We start from the raw sequence: 17515 nt of genomic DNA, 5'->3' as shown, positions 1-17515 counted from the left end.
TTTCCGATTTGGATTCCTTTTATTTCCTTTTCTTCTCTGATTGCTGTGCCTAAAACTTCCAAAACTATTTTGAATAAGAGTGGTGAGAGTGGGCAGCCTTGTGTTGCTCCTGATCTTAGTGGAAATGGTTTCAGTTTTTCACCATTGAGGATGATGTTCGCTGTGGGTTTGTTATCTATGTTCTTTATTATGTTGAGTAAATTTCCTTCTGTGCCTACTTTCTGCAGGGTTTTTATCATAAATGGGTGTTGAATTTTGTCGAAAGCCTTCTCTGCATCTATTGAGATGATCATATGGTTTTTCTCCTTCAATTTGTTATTATGGTGTGTCACGTTGATTGATTTGCGTATATTGAAAAATCCTTGCATTCCTGAAATAAACCCCACTTGATCTTGGTGTATGATCCTTTTAATGTGCTGTTGGATTCTGTTTGCTAGGATTTTGTTGAGGATTTTAGCATCTATGTTCATCAGTGATATTGGCCTGTAGTTTTCTTTCCTTGTGACATCTTTGTCTAGTTTTGGTGTCAGGGTGATGGTGGCCTCGTAGAATGATTTTGGGAGTGTTCCTCCCTCTGCTATATTTTGGAAGAGTTTGAGAAGGATAGGTGTTAGCTCTTCTCTAAATGTTTGATAGAATTCGCCTGTGAAGCCATCTGGTCCTGTGGTTTTGTTTGTTGGAAGTTTTTTTTTTTTTTTTTTTGTGGTACGCATGCCTCTCACTGTTGCGGCCTCTCCCGTTGCGGAACCCATGCTCCGGATGCGCAGGTTCAGCCGTCATGGCTCACGGGCCCAGCCGCTCTGTGGTATGAGGGATCTTCCTGGACCGGGGCACGAACCTGTGTACCCTACATCAGCACGCGTACTCTCAACCACTGTGCCACCAGGGAAGCCCTGTTGGAAGGTTTTTAATCACAGTTTCTATTTCAGTGCTTGTGATTGGTCTGTTCATATTTTCTGTTTCTTCCTGATTGAGTCTTGACAGGTTGTCCATTTCTAATAATTTGTCCGTTTCTTCCAGGTTGTCCATTTGTTTGGCGTATAGTTGCTTGTAGACGTCTCTCATGATCTTTTGTATTTCTGCAGTGTCAGTTGTTACTTCTCCTTTTTCATTTCTAATTCTATTGATTTGAGTCTTCTCCCTTTTTTTCTTGATGAGTCTGGGTAATGGTTTATCAATTTTGTTTATCTTCTCTAAGAACTAGCTTTTAGTTTTATTGATCTTTGCTATCATTTTCTTCATTTCTTTTTCATTTATTTCTGATCTGATCTTTATGATTTCTTTCCTTCTGCTAACTTTTGTGGTTTTTTGTTCTTCTTTCTCCAATTGCTTTAGGTGCAAGGTTAGGTTGTTTATTCAAGATGTTTCCTGGTTCTTAAGGTGGGCTTGTATTGCTATAAACTTCCCCTTAGAACTGCTTTTGCTGCATCCCATAGGTTTTGGGTCATCGTGTCTCCATTGTCATTTGTTTCTAGGTATTTTTTGTAATTAATTTTTGATAGTTTGATTAATATGTGTCTTGGTGTGTTTCCCCTTGGATTTATCCTGTAAGGTACTCTCTGTGCTTCCTGGACCTGACTATTTCCTTTCCCATATTAGGGAAGTTTTCAACTATAACCTCTTCAAATATTTTTTCAGTCCCTTTCTTTTTCTCTTCTTCTTCCGGAACCCCTATAATTCGATTGTTGGTGCGTTTAATGTTGTCCCAGAGGTCTCTGAGACTGTCCTGAGTTCTTTTCATTCTTTTTTCTTTATTCTGCTCTGCAGTAGTTATTTTCTCTCTTTTATCATCCAGGTCACTTATCCGTTCTTCTGCCTCAGTTATTCTGCCATTGATCCCTTCTTGAGTATTTTTAATTTCAATTATTGTGTTGGTTATTGTTGCTTGTTTCCTCTTTAGTTCTTCTAGGTACTTGTTAAATGTTTCTTGCATTTTGTCTATTCTATTTCCACGATTTTGCATCATCTTTACTATCATTAGTTTGAATTCTTTTTCAGGCAGACTGCCTATTTCCTCTTCATTTGTTAGGTCTGGTGGGTTTTTATCTTGCTCCTTCATCTGCTATGTGTTTTTCTGTCTTCTCATTTTGCTTATCTTACTGTGTTTGGGGTCTCCTTTTTGCAGGCTGCAGGTTCGTAGTTCCCGTTGTTTTTGGTGTCTGTCCCTGGTGGTATGGTTGGTTCAGTGGGTTGTGTAGGCTTCCTGGTGGAAGGGACTAGTTCCTGTGTTCTGTTGGATGAGGCTGGATCTTGTCTTTCTGGTGGGCAGTTCCACGTCTGGTGGTGTGTTTTGGGGTGTCTGCAGCCTTATTATGATTTTAGGCAGTCTCTCTGCTAATGGGTGGGGTTATGTTCCTGTCTTGCTAGTTGTTTGGCATAGGATGTCCAGCAGTGTAGCTTGCTGGTCATTGAGTGAAGCTGGGTGTTGGTTTTGAGATGGAGATCTCTGAGAGATTTTCGCCATTTGATATTACGTGGATCTGGGAGTTCTCTTGTGGACCAGTGTCCTGAAGTTGGCTCTCCCACCTCAGAGGCACAGCACTGACTCCGGGCTGCAGCACCAAGAGCCTGTAATCCACTCGGCTCAGAGTAAGAGGGAGAAAAAGTAGAAAGAAAGAAAGAGGACAAAATAAAATAAAATGAATTAAGATAAAATAAAATAAGGTTATTAAAATAAAAAATAATTATTAAGAAAAAAAATTTTTTTAAAAAACAAACAAAAAAACCCAGACGGACAGAATCCTAGGACAAATGGTGAAAGCAAAGCTATACAGACAAAGTCTCACACAGAAGCATACACATACACACTCACAAAAAGCGCAAAAGGGGAAAAAATAATAAATCTTGCTCTCAAAGTCCACCTCCTCAGTTTGAGATGATTCGTTGTCTATTCCGGTATTCCACAGATGCAGGGTACATCAAGTTGATTGTGGAGCTTTAATCCGCTGCTTCTGAGGCTGCTGGGAGAGATTTTCCTTTCTCTTGTTTGTTCACACAGCTCCCGGAGTTCAGCTTTGGATTTGGCCCCGCCTCTGCATGTAGGTCACCAGAGGGTGTGTGTTGTTTGCTCAGACAGGACGGGGTTAAAGGAGCCGCTGATCTGGGGGCTCTGGCTCACTCAGGCCCAAGGGAGGGAGGGGCACGCAGTGCGGGGTGAGCCTGCGGCGGCAGAGGCCGGCGTGACGTTGCACCAGCGTGAGGCACGCTGTGCGTTCTCCCGGGAAAGTTGTCCCTGGATCCTGGGACCCTGGCAGTGGCGCGTTGCACAGGCTCCCGGGAGGGGCGGTGTGGATAGTGACCTGTGCTCACACACAGGCTGCTTCTTGGTGGCAGCAGCAGCCTTAGCGTCTCATGCCCATCTCTGGGGTCCGTGCTGATAGCCACGGCTCGCGCCTGTCTCTGGAGCTTCTTTAAGCAGCGCTCTTAATCCCCTCTCCTCGCGCACCAGGAAACAAAGAGGGAAGAAAAAGTCTCTTGCCTCTTCGGCAGGTCCAAACTTTTCACCAGACTCCCTCCCGGCTAGCCGTGGCACACTAACCCCTTCAGACTTTTTTTTTTTTTTTTTTTTTTTTTTTGCGGTATCCCTTCAGACTTTGTTCACGCCACCAGTCCTCTCCCTGGGATCTCACCTCCGAAGCCGGAGCCTCAGCTCCCAGCCACACCTGCCCCGGCGGGTGAGCAGACGACGTTCTTGGGCTGGTGAGTGCTGGTTGGCACCGATCCTCTGTGCGGGAATCTCTCCGCTTTGCCCTCTGCACCCCTGTGGCTGCGCTCTCCTCCGCGGCTCCGAAGCTTCCCCCCTCCGCCACCCCCAGTCTCCGCCCGCGAAGGGGCTTCCTAGTGTGTGGAAACCTTTCCTCCTTCACGGCTCCCTCCCACTGGTGCAGGTCCCGTCCCTATCCTTTTGTCTCTGTTTATTCTTTTTTCTTTTGCCCTACCCAGGTACGTGGGGACTTTCTTGCCTTTTGGGAGGTCTGAGGTCTTCTGCCAGCATTCAGTAGGTGTTCTGTAGGAGTTGTTCCACGTGTAGATGTATTTCTGATGTATCTGTGGGGAGGAAGGTGATCTCCGTGTCTTACTCTTCCTCCATCTTCCAAAAGTTTATGTTTTTAAGGGATCAAATCTTTCAGTTGCTTTGTGACTTCTTCTGTATAAACTTAAAAAGTTACTGTCTTCCAGAGTTTTACTGACTAGTTAATTCTGTATTCTTTTCATTTTCTATCATTTCATCAAAGAGTTCTTTGTCTAAAACTCGTTTTGGTGTATGGTGTCTTAATTGTCTTAGCTTTGGAACAGATTAAAATCTGGAAGAGCTACTCATCCCTCCTTGACTCTTTTCCCTAGTATTTCCTTTAATTAAAATTAAAATTAGGAAAAAGAACCCCCACTGTTTATTCTTCTAGATGAATAGTCATTTTGTAAAGGTCCAACATTTTTGTTTGGATTTTGATTTGGTGCTGTATTAAATTTCCACCTTAATTTGGAAAAAAATGATGCCATTAAAATACTTAGTTTTTCCACCCAGAAACATTTCTCTGTTTATCCAAGTCTTTTACATTCTCAGTGCATCTTTGAGGTCTTTTCATGTAAATCCCATGGATTTTGTTGGTTTTTAAAAACTTTTTGCAATGGAGAATGGCATCTACTTTTACCATTAAATTTTTCTAACTTTATTGCTAATATATAAGAATAGCATTGAGTGATTTTGTACCTGCTTCTTATTAACTTGAATGGATCGCCAGTTGTTCTCTTTGGTACTTCAAGATATATGACGATATGATTAGCAAATATGCAGTTTTGTCTCATCTTTTCCAACGCTGATACTTCTTTGCTCTGTTTCTGGGTGGTGCTTTAAAGACAATATTAAATAATCATGGCAGGAGGAGAATATTTTAGTATGTGTGTTTAGTATGTGTTTCGTATACGCCCCCTCACTGCATTAAAAATACAGATATATAGAGGTATATTTCCCTGGAAAAATACTAGCCTGGCAGAGATACACAGAAGTGTTTATAGCAGTTGTCTCCAAGTGGCAGAATCTGCTTGAATGTCTCCTTTTTGTTTTATCCATATTTTCTAATCATTCTACGAAGATCATGTGTTATTTAGATAATTTAAAAGATAATGGCAATTGTAATACCTTTGTTGTGTCACCTTTGGGTGGATTATGTTGGCTGTGGGTTGAAATTGCTGCTTATCTGCTGAGGATATTTTCTATCTTATTTGTAAGAGTTTGTTTTTAAACTAGAAGTGGGGGCTGAATTTTGTGAAATGTTTTTTTGGCAGCTGTGAAGGCGATCGTATGATTTTTCTCTTTTCTTTTTTGAAACTGAGGTATATTTTACATACAGTAGAATGCACAGATCCTAGGTTTGATGTGTCTGGCACATACCCATGTAACCACCACCCCAAGTAAGAAATAGAACATTTCCACCACCCTAGAAAGTTCTAGGGGAATTCCTGTGGTAAGCTGTTGATTTGTGTGGGACCAGCCTGTGAGTGGGCTCTATTTCCCCATCTCCAGCCTCAGTTTAACATCTCGAGGGCCTGGAGCTTTGTCTCCTCCTCTCCTGAGACGTGAAGAGGGAACAGCAGACGCTTGAAGCGTTTAATGATCTAGCCTAAGAATGAGTCTCTGGCCAGACCGTTTCTGGGCACCACGCACTGAAATGTGAGGACAGGGGAGGAGCATAGAGAGCAGGCCAGCGGGTGCAGGATGCTCGGCACCGCCTTGACCATGGGGTTTCACAGCAGGCCCTGTGGCCTGTGTGTTCATTCCTGGAGAAAGTCAGACGCTACCTTGGGTTACTAGCTGCACTACTGCAGTGTCCTTTAAGGGGGCTTGGTACTCTCAGGGTACTCAAGGTCACTACTCTCGGTGACCTTGAACTCATGGTCACTGTCTACTACCCTGTACCAATATCACTGCGTTCTTGTCGCAGATTCCCAGGCTCTGCTGCAGCAGGTCACGGAATGATACCAAGTGTTATTTATTCAGCTTATAATATTACTGTAAAGTGTGAAAAATATAGAAATACATGTTTCTAGTCATTTCCAATGACATGTTGGATGTGTCTTCAATGCCCTGAAGTGCAGAAAATAAGCTTAATGGTAGCATTATGCTTTCGGTTGTCTGTACATCTAGGGTAAGAAGCCTGCAGAAAGATGCCTTGGGATTCCCTGAATCAGAAGGCCAGAGGCTCAATTTCTTGTGTCTGAATGTGACCCAAACTTTTCTGTATATTTTTGATAGGGTGAGGTTTACTTGACTAAAGTAAATAATCGCTCCTGTTTATGTTTCCTTAATATGCGTCTTCTTAAAGTGAGCAGTTAGAGGAAAAAAAAATGGGGTGAGCTGTGCGAGCACATTCAGGCTGGGGTATTTCTGGGTGTGTCGGCACTGGACACATGCAACTGTGGGTTTCTGAAGCCACCATGGTTCTGTATTTGAGCAGAGCCTGGGCCCAGGGCCGGGAAGGAAGTGTGGAAACCAGGTCACTGAGGCACGCGAGGGGCGACATCTCAGACCACAGACCAGAGGCCAAAGCCAATCACCCAACACTAAGGGCGGCAGCCTTCCTCCTGAGGCTTTCTATGCAAATGTCAAGCAAGGGACAGCCTTTCCATGCTGGGTGCCTACACCACTCAAATCAATTTGGATGTCTGTTCCCAGGAGCTGTCAAACTTGGATTTTTTTTTTTTTAAAAACTGAAGCTATTTAAAATCTGCATCCAAATGCAAGTAGTTGAGCTTGAACTGCTTTCAGAATGCAATCTGGACAGCCAGGCTGACGACCCGGGCTGCCAGGGTGGACACTGGAGCCGGGAAGCGATCCTCCGGTGGTTTGTCCCCAAGCTGTTTGGCCTGCAATCTGAGGAGACAACTACCTTTTCGTGTTTTATACATTTTATTCATACATTTCTCCAACTTTGAAATGACAAAAGCCCAATTCTATGGTTTCCCATTACACAGCATCCTACAGGTATGTATATTCTACAAAGAATACTATGGAGTTTCTCTTCCTCCCCTGGCACACGAGAGATAACTGATTAGGGTTCTGTCGACTTGTCCTGTACCGGCAGTGCACCAGCGTTCTGGTTGATCTGGCGACAGGGCAAAGGGATCAGGGTGGGAGGGCGTGTGCTAAGGCATGTAAATAGATACACACAGAGAGAAAGAAAAGCGGGGCATTTACAAAGAATCCGAAACTTTCCGATCCCCTCACCTCCTGGGTGTCAGAGGACACCTCCTGCACAAGCGCTCTTGCACGCTAAGGCTTCGCTGTACCCTTCAAATACTTACAATTGGATACGGTGAAATATACAACAACCGTTAACATTGCTCTCTTTTTATCACTGAGACAATACTTCAAAACCTTTTATAAAAAGGCAATTATACATACAGAAAAAAACAAACAAAAACACATTGGCAAAACTTTATGCAAAACAACCCCAGAACTGAGCTTGAACGGCGACGCATCTGCCTGGCAATTAAACATGATGCTGTGGCCTCCACACGTGAGGATCGTGTGGCCTTCGCATCAGCCCCGGGGCCTGCTGCCCCCATAAGCCTCCCACCGCCTGCACGGGCGCCATCCAGGGACACAGCAGAGACCGAAAATCGATTTCTCCAATTCTTGGTCTCTTGAAAATGAAAATAACAGCTGGGGCCACGCACTGTGGAGGAACACCTGTTTCTACCCCCAAGCAGAACTCCTTTGAAGAGACTGCATGGCCTCTGGGTCCCAAGATGGTCACCCCCAGGGCTCTGTTGGCGAGACCACTGGCACGTTCCTTTGGTCACGTGCGGGAGAGAAGGGAAGGAACACAGAAATGGCAGCGAAGCTCCAAGTTTCTGCGCATACATAGATAGCGAATTGTGCTTGGGGCCAGAAACGAGGTCTCCTGTGCCAAACACCTCTTCCCAATTTCTTTTGCTCGGTCCATTTGCACAGGGTCAAGAGAGCTGATGGTTAGTGAGGGGTGGTGGGAGCTCTGGATTTTCTGTCCTCCCCCATGAAGAGATAAGACTTGGCAATGCCTGGCCTAGAGATGGTGCGGCCTTCCTCCTTCTATGGGCCAGGTCTGCCTACCTTCTGCAGCCCAAGAGTAGAAGAGAAAAGACCAGATAAAGGGATGTGGACTGGTGAACGTACTCTTTTTCTCCCTTTCTCCCACTTCCTGGACGCATGTCACACCTAAACTTCACTCACTAAGCTGAAGACCTGAGACTCCCAATAGCTCCAAGTTTAAGGCAAACTGATAACTGGGTGTGGGCAAAGCCAACCAAGCCTTGAGCCTTACAGGCAATGTCCTGTAACTGAAGACACCAAATGTAGAGGAAGACCTTACTTCTAAAGGGGGAAAAAGTGGGAAATTTCTACCAAATGAAACGATTCATGAGTCAAGCTTGTAGTCCCTCTGCAAGCTGCAGTGAGAAGCAAAAGAGCTTTCTAAGAGGAGAATTAATCAGAGGCACAGAACAAGAGAAAGAATGCTCGGGGACCTTGGTATCATAACCCCTTGTAAAGAGGATGGAATTAGGAGGCTGTGTCCAGTTCTGGAAAAACAAGCCCCTCCCCCCCAACACACACACACGCGCACGCACGCACACACACCAGTTTGATGATAGGAAATAAGCAGGAGGGGTGAGGATGAGAAGGGGCTTGTTTGGAATGCTGATTGCAAGTTGCCTTCTCCTCTTTCCAAGGAGACAGCGTGGGAGATGTTAAAATTAAGAATTTATTAATCAAGAAATGTTCTTGCTAGCTTTAGTGGCATGTTCTCTTTGCCCCAAGAGATTGACCTGAAATGAAGAAAAGGATATCAGTGGGAGACAAGAGCGTTTGTTTTGGGCTGCCTGTCCTTAAGGGGCAGTGTCCACGCTGGGCATCTCCACCTCTGTTTCCCCAAGGGTGGCTCAACTGACTACACTTTTTCAAGGAATGAACTCAAAGCCTTAACGAACAGATTAACTACAAGTGATTTAAAAACAAACCAAAAAACCTCACCTGCAATAATGAGATCAAAGGCTTTAAAAAAATAACTGTAGCATGGAGTCCAGGCCTGGCGGGCTGGCCCCAGCGGTGGGAGATGGAATGGGCCCCGGGGAAGGGAGCATGTGCTGACCCTTTGTGCGGTGAGGGCTTTGCAGCATCTTCTGACATCCCACCACCAATGGGACGGGCTCAGAAGATGCCTTCTGAATGCAAATTGCAAGAAGTAGGTCACCCATTTCTTTTCCTCTCTGAGCAAATATTTTAAACCATCTCACTTGACAGGAGTTACACTTAATTGCATTTAAAAAAGCTACCATATTATCTTGACACTGGGAAGCTTCCTGAATTAAATTGACATTTTCCTTTTTAGTGTTAGAATGGAACATGCTGCGTGTGCAAAGTAATTAACCGTTTTATGATTAGAAAATCAGGACATTCTTTTTAACAGATAATTTGACATATGAAAAACACCCCATTTCTTGCTGCGGGCAATGGGGTTGGAAAGAGAGCCCTTAGAACATGGCTCAGTTGATCAGTGCTAAGATTTAATAATCTAATCATTCGCTCTGTTCTTTTAAAGGAAAAAAAATGATTTTGTTGATGGAATGGAAACAGTAAAGCAGCTTTTTAGCAATTTTCTGATTGCTTAGTGGACAACTGTAATGGAGGTGCAGCAGCAATGTACCGAAATTACTCTGGATTCAGAAATTTAAGTATTTTCTGCTAGGTCAAAAAGACACTGCTTGAGAGAAGACGTGTATTAGTGGAAGGGAACAGACGACCTCTGAGAAGTTAGACAGAATGAGTTCTGGGTGCAGGAATTTTGCCACCCGCACAATGGTGAGAATGCCGCCTGTCTGTGTGCTTCTCTGAGGACGCATAAAGTGTTGGAGGAGAGAGGATGAGCGCTACAGTGCTTCTCAATCCTGGGGCCAGACATTTACACTGGCATTGCTTTTCTCTTCCTCTGCATGACCCACCTTCATCAGCATGGTGGGTGGCTTAAGACAGGCATCGTCGAGCATCTCTGGAGATTTGGTCTCAGAGGACAAGTGGGGTTTCTACCAGAGGGAGGGAGCTTCTGTTCTCAGGTGTTAGTTGTATTCTTCTTTGTGCTTCACTGGAAAAGAGGTAGAGCGGGCAGTTTCACACTGAGAAGAGCCCGGATTGTGACCAGTACCATCACGGGAATGACTGCCTGGCCTTGGCATCAGGTAGATTTAAATCAGTCCTAACACAGCCCTAATCAGCTCTTGGGGTTTCTCCCTCCATCCACGGTGTCTCTGGTTTGGTGGTGTGGTCACCCTGCTGTGGGTCCCAACAGAAGCAGTTTACTCAGCACTTTGTAAGTTGTATACTCATCTGGTTACCCACAAAGGACAACATCAGAGGAAAAATCAGCATTGTTTAATAAGAGTAGGTGGGAGGGGAGGGGGACACCCTAAAAAGAGTATACAAATGCCTTCTCGGTGTGGTCCTTCATAGAGGAGCTGTTCCGCTCAGAACACATCCTGCACATCCTGCCAGGGCACAAAGCAATGAGGCCATCTAACCGACAAGAAGCAAACTTGATGGTATTTTTTTCAAGGATCTCAGGTTAATAGAACCACTTCACACCCTGACAGACACTCTCATGAAAAACCTTCCAGTGACCTCTGGCAAAGAGTCAGAAGACCCACCCCCGCAGCCTGAATCTCCTGTATTGGAAGAATGTGACCTCACGGAAGGGTGATGAGATGGTTAATGTCTCTAAAGCAACAAGGACATGATTCTCCTGTGCCAAGGGATATAGCAAGAGGAAGGAGAAAGCACAGGTGCACATTAGTGGCCCTTGGGTGCGGAGTATTTTGTTGTCCTGCTAACTGATAGTCATTCCTGGGCCTTTGATGTTTCAGTGAGCATCTAATGGATTATAAAATCTAAAAGATCATCACCTTGTAAACCTGAACAAATCTATAATGAAATGAAGGACCCAAAGGCATTTAATTATTGAACACATAAAAGGAAGTATATTTTAAAAAAAATTGGTCAAACTGTCCTGTTAGTTATCATTTTAAAGGAATTTACAGGGCTGTTATAGATTATTCTTTTGGAATAATTCAGTTTATAGCAAATGCCTAAACTGGTTTCTTCATTGCACAGTATATTCTCTTAAAATGGGTGCTTTAAAACAATTACATACATATTAAAAATCCTCATTTCTTTGCTTAATTAAAACGTTAATACTCTCAGACAACACAGATCTGAAATGGTGAAACCAGCAATTCCCCCTCCCACCTTACAACAAATTAAATTGAGACAAAATTACAAACACATTTCACTACATGATTGATTATTATTAATAAAAATCAGTTTCTTTTTGTTTGTTTTTTATAAAGTTGCCCGAAATGCAAGGGATGTGCATAGGTTTACAACTTAGTCATAATAGCATTTTATTCTTATTCCCCTGGGTGTGCCCCGTGAACGGAATGTACTTTGCTGTAGATTACAGATTGTTTTGTCCAACACAGACACACCGACAGCATAAACGCTCGCGACTGTCCACATGCATTAAGAGTCAAGACCCAACTTCAAATCTCTAAAAGGTTTACAGGGTGCTTCAAAGAGACAGTATCACATTATCTGGATGTTACATAAAGGACTTAAAAAAAATACTGTTCTAAAAAAAAAAAAGGAAAAAAAAGGCCTTTAAAAATTTATGAGTTTTGTAATCACTAGACTGATTATTTCAAATAAATAAAGGAAAGAAAGATATTCCAATCCATAAAATCAGACTCTAAAAAGAATGTAGTGTTCCAACCCCAGTCAAGGTAACAGAATCATTGTTTTTTATTATTAAAATAGATTATAGAAAGCAGCATCTATTTTGTGCAGTTTTTAGGGGCCTTGGAAATAAAAAGCTATGATTTCCAAAAATATAACATTCCAAAGGATTGAATAATACATACATTTAAAGATACATTTTATTAAAGTTTAGGAGAACTGATTAAAAAAGATACTGTCTCTTTAAATTAGTGTGTAATTGTTTTTCTCCTCCTATCTATTCGGACATGACAATAATTATAAATGTAGGTCACACTACAACTAGGTAGTCTCTAGGGACCACGACCTGCTGACACAAGGCCGATAACAGAGGCTTTTCCATGTATGAGGTGGCTCCCAGTTATGCGGCAGATATCTGGGGAGAGGCCTAATAGACCCAGGAGACCGGGACCCACTGCGGGGCTGTGCACACGAGCTCCACGGCTTCCTCCAGATGTCTGATTGTCTCATCGATTTCATTGTTGATAATTGTGAGATCGAAGTAGTGTGCATATGTTCTCTGTAAGATGTCAGACTCCTTCTGCAGACGCTGAAGAGATTCATCCTAAATGGTGATGGGATGGAGGTAGGGATGGGTGTGGGAGGAGGGAAAAGCAAAGAGAAAAGTCAGCCGGATTTTTTTCTCATGTCACATTTCTGTCCGTCCCAATGTCAGAAACAGTCAAGGCCAGACCTTTATGTGCCACATCTGGGCGTGAGGCCAAGCCCGCTTCGTGACAGAGGAGATGACGGTCCCCGGGATGGCAGGGTCACAGAACTACGGCTTGCAACCACGACTGCTCACCATGCAACAGGGGACTCCACGCCAAACCGGACGGACCAGAGGAAACAGACACTCTTCAGCAAACACATCACCCCAGCCCGGCCAAGCAGTGTCTGCCCCGGGGTCAGTGGAGACAGACTATCAGAGTCGAGCCGCTCTGTCCTCATTCCTCTGACCCAGGCCCGCCTCACCTCAAGCCACTCTCCTGTTTGGTGGGGGGTGGGGGGGGGCTTCAGAGGACGGACGAGGTCAGAGCCCTGCATCCCCTTCCCTTGGTCCTCTGCACTTGCTTGCGCCAGGCCCCAGAGCCCAGCTGTGTTTGCGCCAAGAAGCCCCTGCCTCCGGACAACAAATTAAGTTGTATTTTTCTCTAGTCTACTTAGAGGTTCAATATGTTCCAGGAATTCAGTTACATATAATGGCCCTCACTCAACAGCAGTGGATGCCAGAGGCAAAGCTTTTTGGATGTTACAAATAATGGATGAAATAAGGCCATTTCCCAGATACAACAGCAGCTGGCATCTGATGAATCCCCTCACATTGGTCTGCACTGGAAATGGCCAAATATCACTGTTCGTAAGTACTTACATCTCTCATGGAAACAACTCTGAAGGAAAAGCAGCTACTGAACTCTTCGCGGCAGTAAAGGCTTTCCCTCAACTCCTGCAGCGCACTACAAAGAGCCTCAGGATGGCAGTTCTTTCAAGATGGGGATCTCTTAAGGGCCACCAGAAAGTCTGCCTCTGCATCTTCACGGGTCAGATCTTGTTATGCTGAACTTTTAATGGGCAAGTTCAAATTAAGTCAAAGTAACCGACTAGATAGCTGAGCTGTTGGGTGGAGTCTGAAATATATATATATATATATATATATATATACACACACATATATATACACACATACAATTAAATACCTGTTTATTTGATTAGTATCTCTCTCCCCAACTAGAGCTCAAACTTGCCTTGCTGTGCCCAGCACTTGGCATTGTGGCTTATACATAGTAAGTGCTTAATAAATGTTACCGAAAGAACAAGCACTTGGCTAATACTGGCCATTATACGATTTGATGAGTGTTAAATCTATAGTCAAGAGACAGAGAAAGTCTACTAGGAAATGGGGGCCCATGATGACAGAGACAGATCTCCAGAGAAACTAAAAGGTGCGGTGCCTTCAGGGACTTGGGAGCTGTTGGCACCCACTGCTGGCTTAGGAGCCCTCCTCTTCTCGGAGGCCCATCTGTTCGTAAGAGACTCTTCCTGATGAACCTCGGCCTGTGGGTGCAGCCCTCTGGCAAGGGGATTCGAGGTGAAATAATAACACTCGATTCCATCACAGCACCACAGTGGGGATGACAGACACCAGAAAAGTTGGGGACTCAATCTTTTCTATCAGGACACTCTGAAATGAGAGTGTCCTAACCTGCTTTGTCATCTACCGGAATTTCAAAGCAGGACGTGGCATGCTTTGAATGTTAGGTGTTAACTACTTCAGTGTAGATAAGACCTCAGTTAATCATCACCTTCTAAGGTCATATCAACACACTTTCTGCTTGCACTTAAAAAGCATAGTATTTTCACTGTGGCTTTACAATAAACACAAAGCAAAAGCCCCATTTTAGGAAACATGCATTCACCCAAAGACAGGAGTGCTTCCTACCAGTATGAGAAGGAGCAATTCCTACCACGTCACTCTCCGGGCTAGGGGATTCTATTGGAATATACAGTCCTGGGTGGGCTTCAAGAACCACTAGCAGAGCTTATAATTTGCTCAGAAAGCTGGGCTGATGAAAACATTCAAGAAAATTTATGGCTGAGAGCATCAAATTTTTAATGCAGTTCTCGTCACACACACAAAAATAAAGCTCCCTCTTAAGGATCTTATAAGATGAAGCCATGTTTGTCAGTTTCTTCCTCTACAACAGCTTGTCTGCAGGCTTGACTTACACGTGAGCAGGGTTTAACTCAGTGAAAACAAAATGCCTTTATTCTAACAGCAAAAGCAAGGATTTGTGGGAACAAAATGTCTACATTCTAAATCTATGAAAGGAGACGAGGCTGTGTTTCATCACCTCCTAGCTGGTACTTACAGGCAATTTTCTGCACCATTTTGGCAGCTATGGAAAATTAGTAAAAGGGCAGGAAAATAGGCAAAAACAAAAACAAAGATGATAATTCAAGAAAAATACATGGTAACCAAAGGATAAGAGCTAACCACAATGTGGCGTTTCAAACATGTTTGTGTATTAAATAAGACGGAGAAGTAGAATTTACCAAGGAATACATCTTTTGCAAATGAAATGACAAAAAAATGACTGAAAAATATGAGTGACATAGAAATCTAGTTCTTTAATCTTCCTTAAATCTAGATATTTAATTTTCCTTAAAGTGAAAATTAATCACTTTAAATCTAGATATTTCTGTCTAGAAATATCTTCCTTAAATCTAGATATTTAATTTTCTTAAATCTAGATATTTAATCCCTTAAATCTAGATATTTTAAATATCTTCCTTAAATCTAGATATTTAATTTTCCTTAAAGTGAAAATCTCCAAGCCTTGATTTCACTGTCATAAGCTGGGGTGAGTCTAGGCCACGTTAACTGAACAGTGCCAAGAGCGTCCTGGTGATTTCTAGACCCTGCAGAAGTGATGGCCTTCAGGAAAACTTTGTGTAGAGTTTCCTCTTAAGAATGACCCTACAGCAGATAAGCAGCAATATACTCACCAGACACTCCATAACTACCTTCTTATCTGCCCAGCAATAGAAGGCTGTGTAAGCCAGCCTGGTTCTAGATGGTGCTGCCGACCCTCGCGGGCACCATCTCCGTGGCGGCTGCTGACTTGAGTAGGCCTGAGAGGGGACAGAGCTCATTTCCAGGTTTGGTAGTCTCCAGGGGCCTGGGTAGAGATTCTGCACGGGTTCCACTCCGGAGGCTGCCTAGGGGAGTCTGGGCAGCCCAGCCAAGGAGGTGGATGCCTTATAGTTCTCCCCAGGCAAGGCAATTCTTGGCCCAGAGCTCTCAGCACAGTCGCTATCAGGAGAGGAGGGGCTGGCAGCCCCGCAGGGCAGGAGCAGACCCATGGACAAGGCCATGGATAAGGCCCCCGGGGCGGGGACTGCACTGGAGACTAAAGCTTACATTTGCCTAATGATTCTGATCTCAGAAGAATCACACCTCGCTGTGGTGTGTAATTCCTACTCCTGAAAGAGGACCTCAAGCTCTGGAAATCTTACTGGCCAGCATGGAAAACAAAGCAGAGCTTCATTTAGTTGTCTTAATGAGATGGGGCTCTGCTCTGGAATGCACAACACAAATGCATCCTTACTCGGGGGGAATGCTGATTAGAGGAAAAACTGATTAATTCTTACCTCATTCAAACCTGGAGTGATAGTTGGTGCGGCAATAAAAACAACAAAAGGAGCGAACTCCGCAGTTCTCAGGACCTTCAGTGCCTGTGTAAAAAAAAAAAAAAAAAGAAAACTGAGACTTAAAAGGAGAAATAACTAATGCAACATTCAAATGAGTTCATAGAAAATTATACAACTGGAAAAGCCCTTGATTCAAATTTTTGGCAAGATATTATTAAATTTACCAACTTTGTAAATAACTTATATTACTTCTGTTCATCCAAAGGATGGAAAATAGCCACTGGCAAATAAAAGCTGACAAACTGGACGTTTTTCTTATGAATCTCATGAATCAATCCGACTTATTTTTCTTCAGAAAAGTGAACACTGATTATGTTGGTTAATGTTCATTTAAACCTGGTTATTAGTTGTAGCCTGAATTTTAATTCCTAGGAAATGCATTTTGGGGTAGACTCGGACCAGCAGGGTGGCTTCAGCGCTTATCCAGAGTGCACTACACCACATTTCAAATTGCAGTTTGCTCATGAGGAGAGCAAATCATGGCCACTGTGACCGCGAGGGCTGTGTTCGCACTGACATAGGCCTTCTGAGTTGTCCTGAGGAAAGCCCTCTCCTCTGTGGGACTCATAGGGATGGCAACACTCTGTCCAGGGATGGAGCCTGGAGCCACTATAGAAGCCGTATGGCTGTGGGCAATTTGTAGGCCCATGAGAAGATGCCGCATTCAAGGGACAGGGACCTCTGAGGCCCCTTTCAGTTCCATTTCAAGGTATCAGAAACCTCTAACTGCAAGCTACTAGTTTGCACAGACATACTGCAAAGCCAGCATCTGATGCTGTGGGAGTTGATTCTGATAAGGGGTTGCTGCTTCTGCTGCTCCCCTAGGACAGGACACCCCCAAGCCCGCAACAAAACCCAACATAGGCACACAGTTCACAAATGACTGACATGTAATTAATTCGTATGCGTCAGGGGTAAATATCTTGCGGCCCTTTATATAAGAATTTAACATGTCTATTCTGTTAGCCACATAGTTTGCTTTGTAAACAGCCTTTCAATTGTTTGCTTTGCCCTATTCCTCCCTCTTGTGTCTGGTTTGCTGTAGTAGCAATTTGGGTGCCCTGCCTCCAGTTTTGCTGCTTTCCAATCCTACTAAACCCTGCCACTAGAACAGTCTTTTGGAAATGCAAATCCCATTCCATCACTCCTCCACTCCAAGCCCTTCAGGAGCTCCTTCTTGGCCTTGGGATAAAATGTACGCTCCTGAGCATAAATGTCAGATCCCTGCCTCATGAGCTGGCCCACGCTTACCTTTCTGTCTCTTCCCTTCCATGGACTGGCCCCGCCGAAGTACTTTCAGTTCCAGAAAGGGCCAGCCTTTGTCTTCCTACTCCCTCCGCCTGGACGTTCCATCCCCTCGTCCCCCTCCCCACTTGCCCTATTGCTTGGCTGAGTGTTCTTTCTTCTGGAAGGTCCTTTATGAGCTCCGAGCCGAGTCAGGCGCCCTGCCGCTATGCTCCTGACACACCCACACTTAGGCACCTGTAGTGCCCGCCACCCTGG

The 17515-nt window shown here is 44.1% G+C and overlaps 1 protein-coding gene across 13 annotated transcripts in view; it reads right to left on the bottom strand.

Annotated features, from left to right (window-relative positions):
• Nucleotides 1–6898: 6898 nt before the first annotated feature.
• The window catches only part of CASK (calcium/calmodulin dependent serine protein kinase), a 391035-nt gene continuing 380418 nt past the window's right edge, over nt 6899–17515 (bottom strand). For all 13 annotated transcript variants that reach the window (XM_030834960.2, XM_060292132.2, XM_060292133.1 and 10 more), the window contains 2 exons: nt 15953–16036; nt 6899–12365 (listed from right to left, as the gene is read on the bottom strand). In XM_030834960.2, coding sequence (XP_030690820.1) covers nt 12189–12365; nt 15953–16036 — 261 coding nt within the window. In that variant the 3' untranslated portion in view covers nt 6899–12188. The remainder of the gene's footprint in view (nt 12366–15952; nt 16037–17515) is intronic.

Source organism: Globicephala melas, chromosome X (assembly GCF_963455315.2).
Source record: "Globicephala melas chromosome X, mGloMel1.2, whole genome shotgun sequence".
NCBI classification, from domain to species: domain Eukaryota; kingdom Metazoa; phylum Chordata; class Mammalia; order Artiodactyla; family Delphinidae; genus Globicephala; species Globicephala melas.
This window is presented reverse-complemented; position numbering and strand designations above follow the sequence as displayed.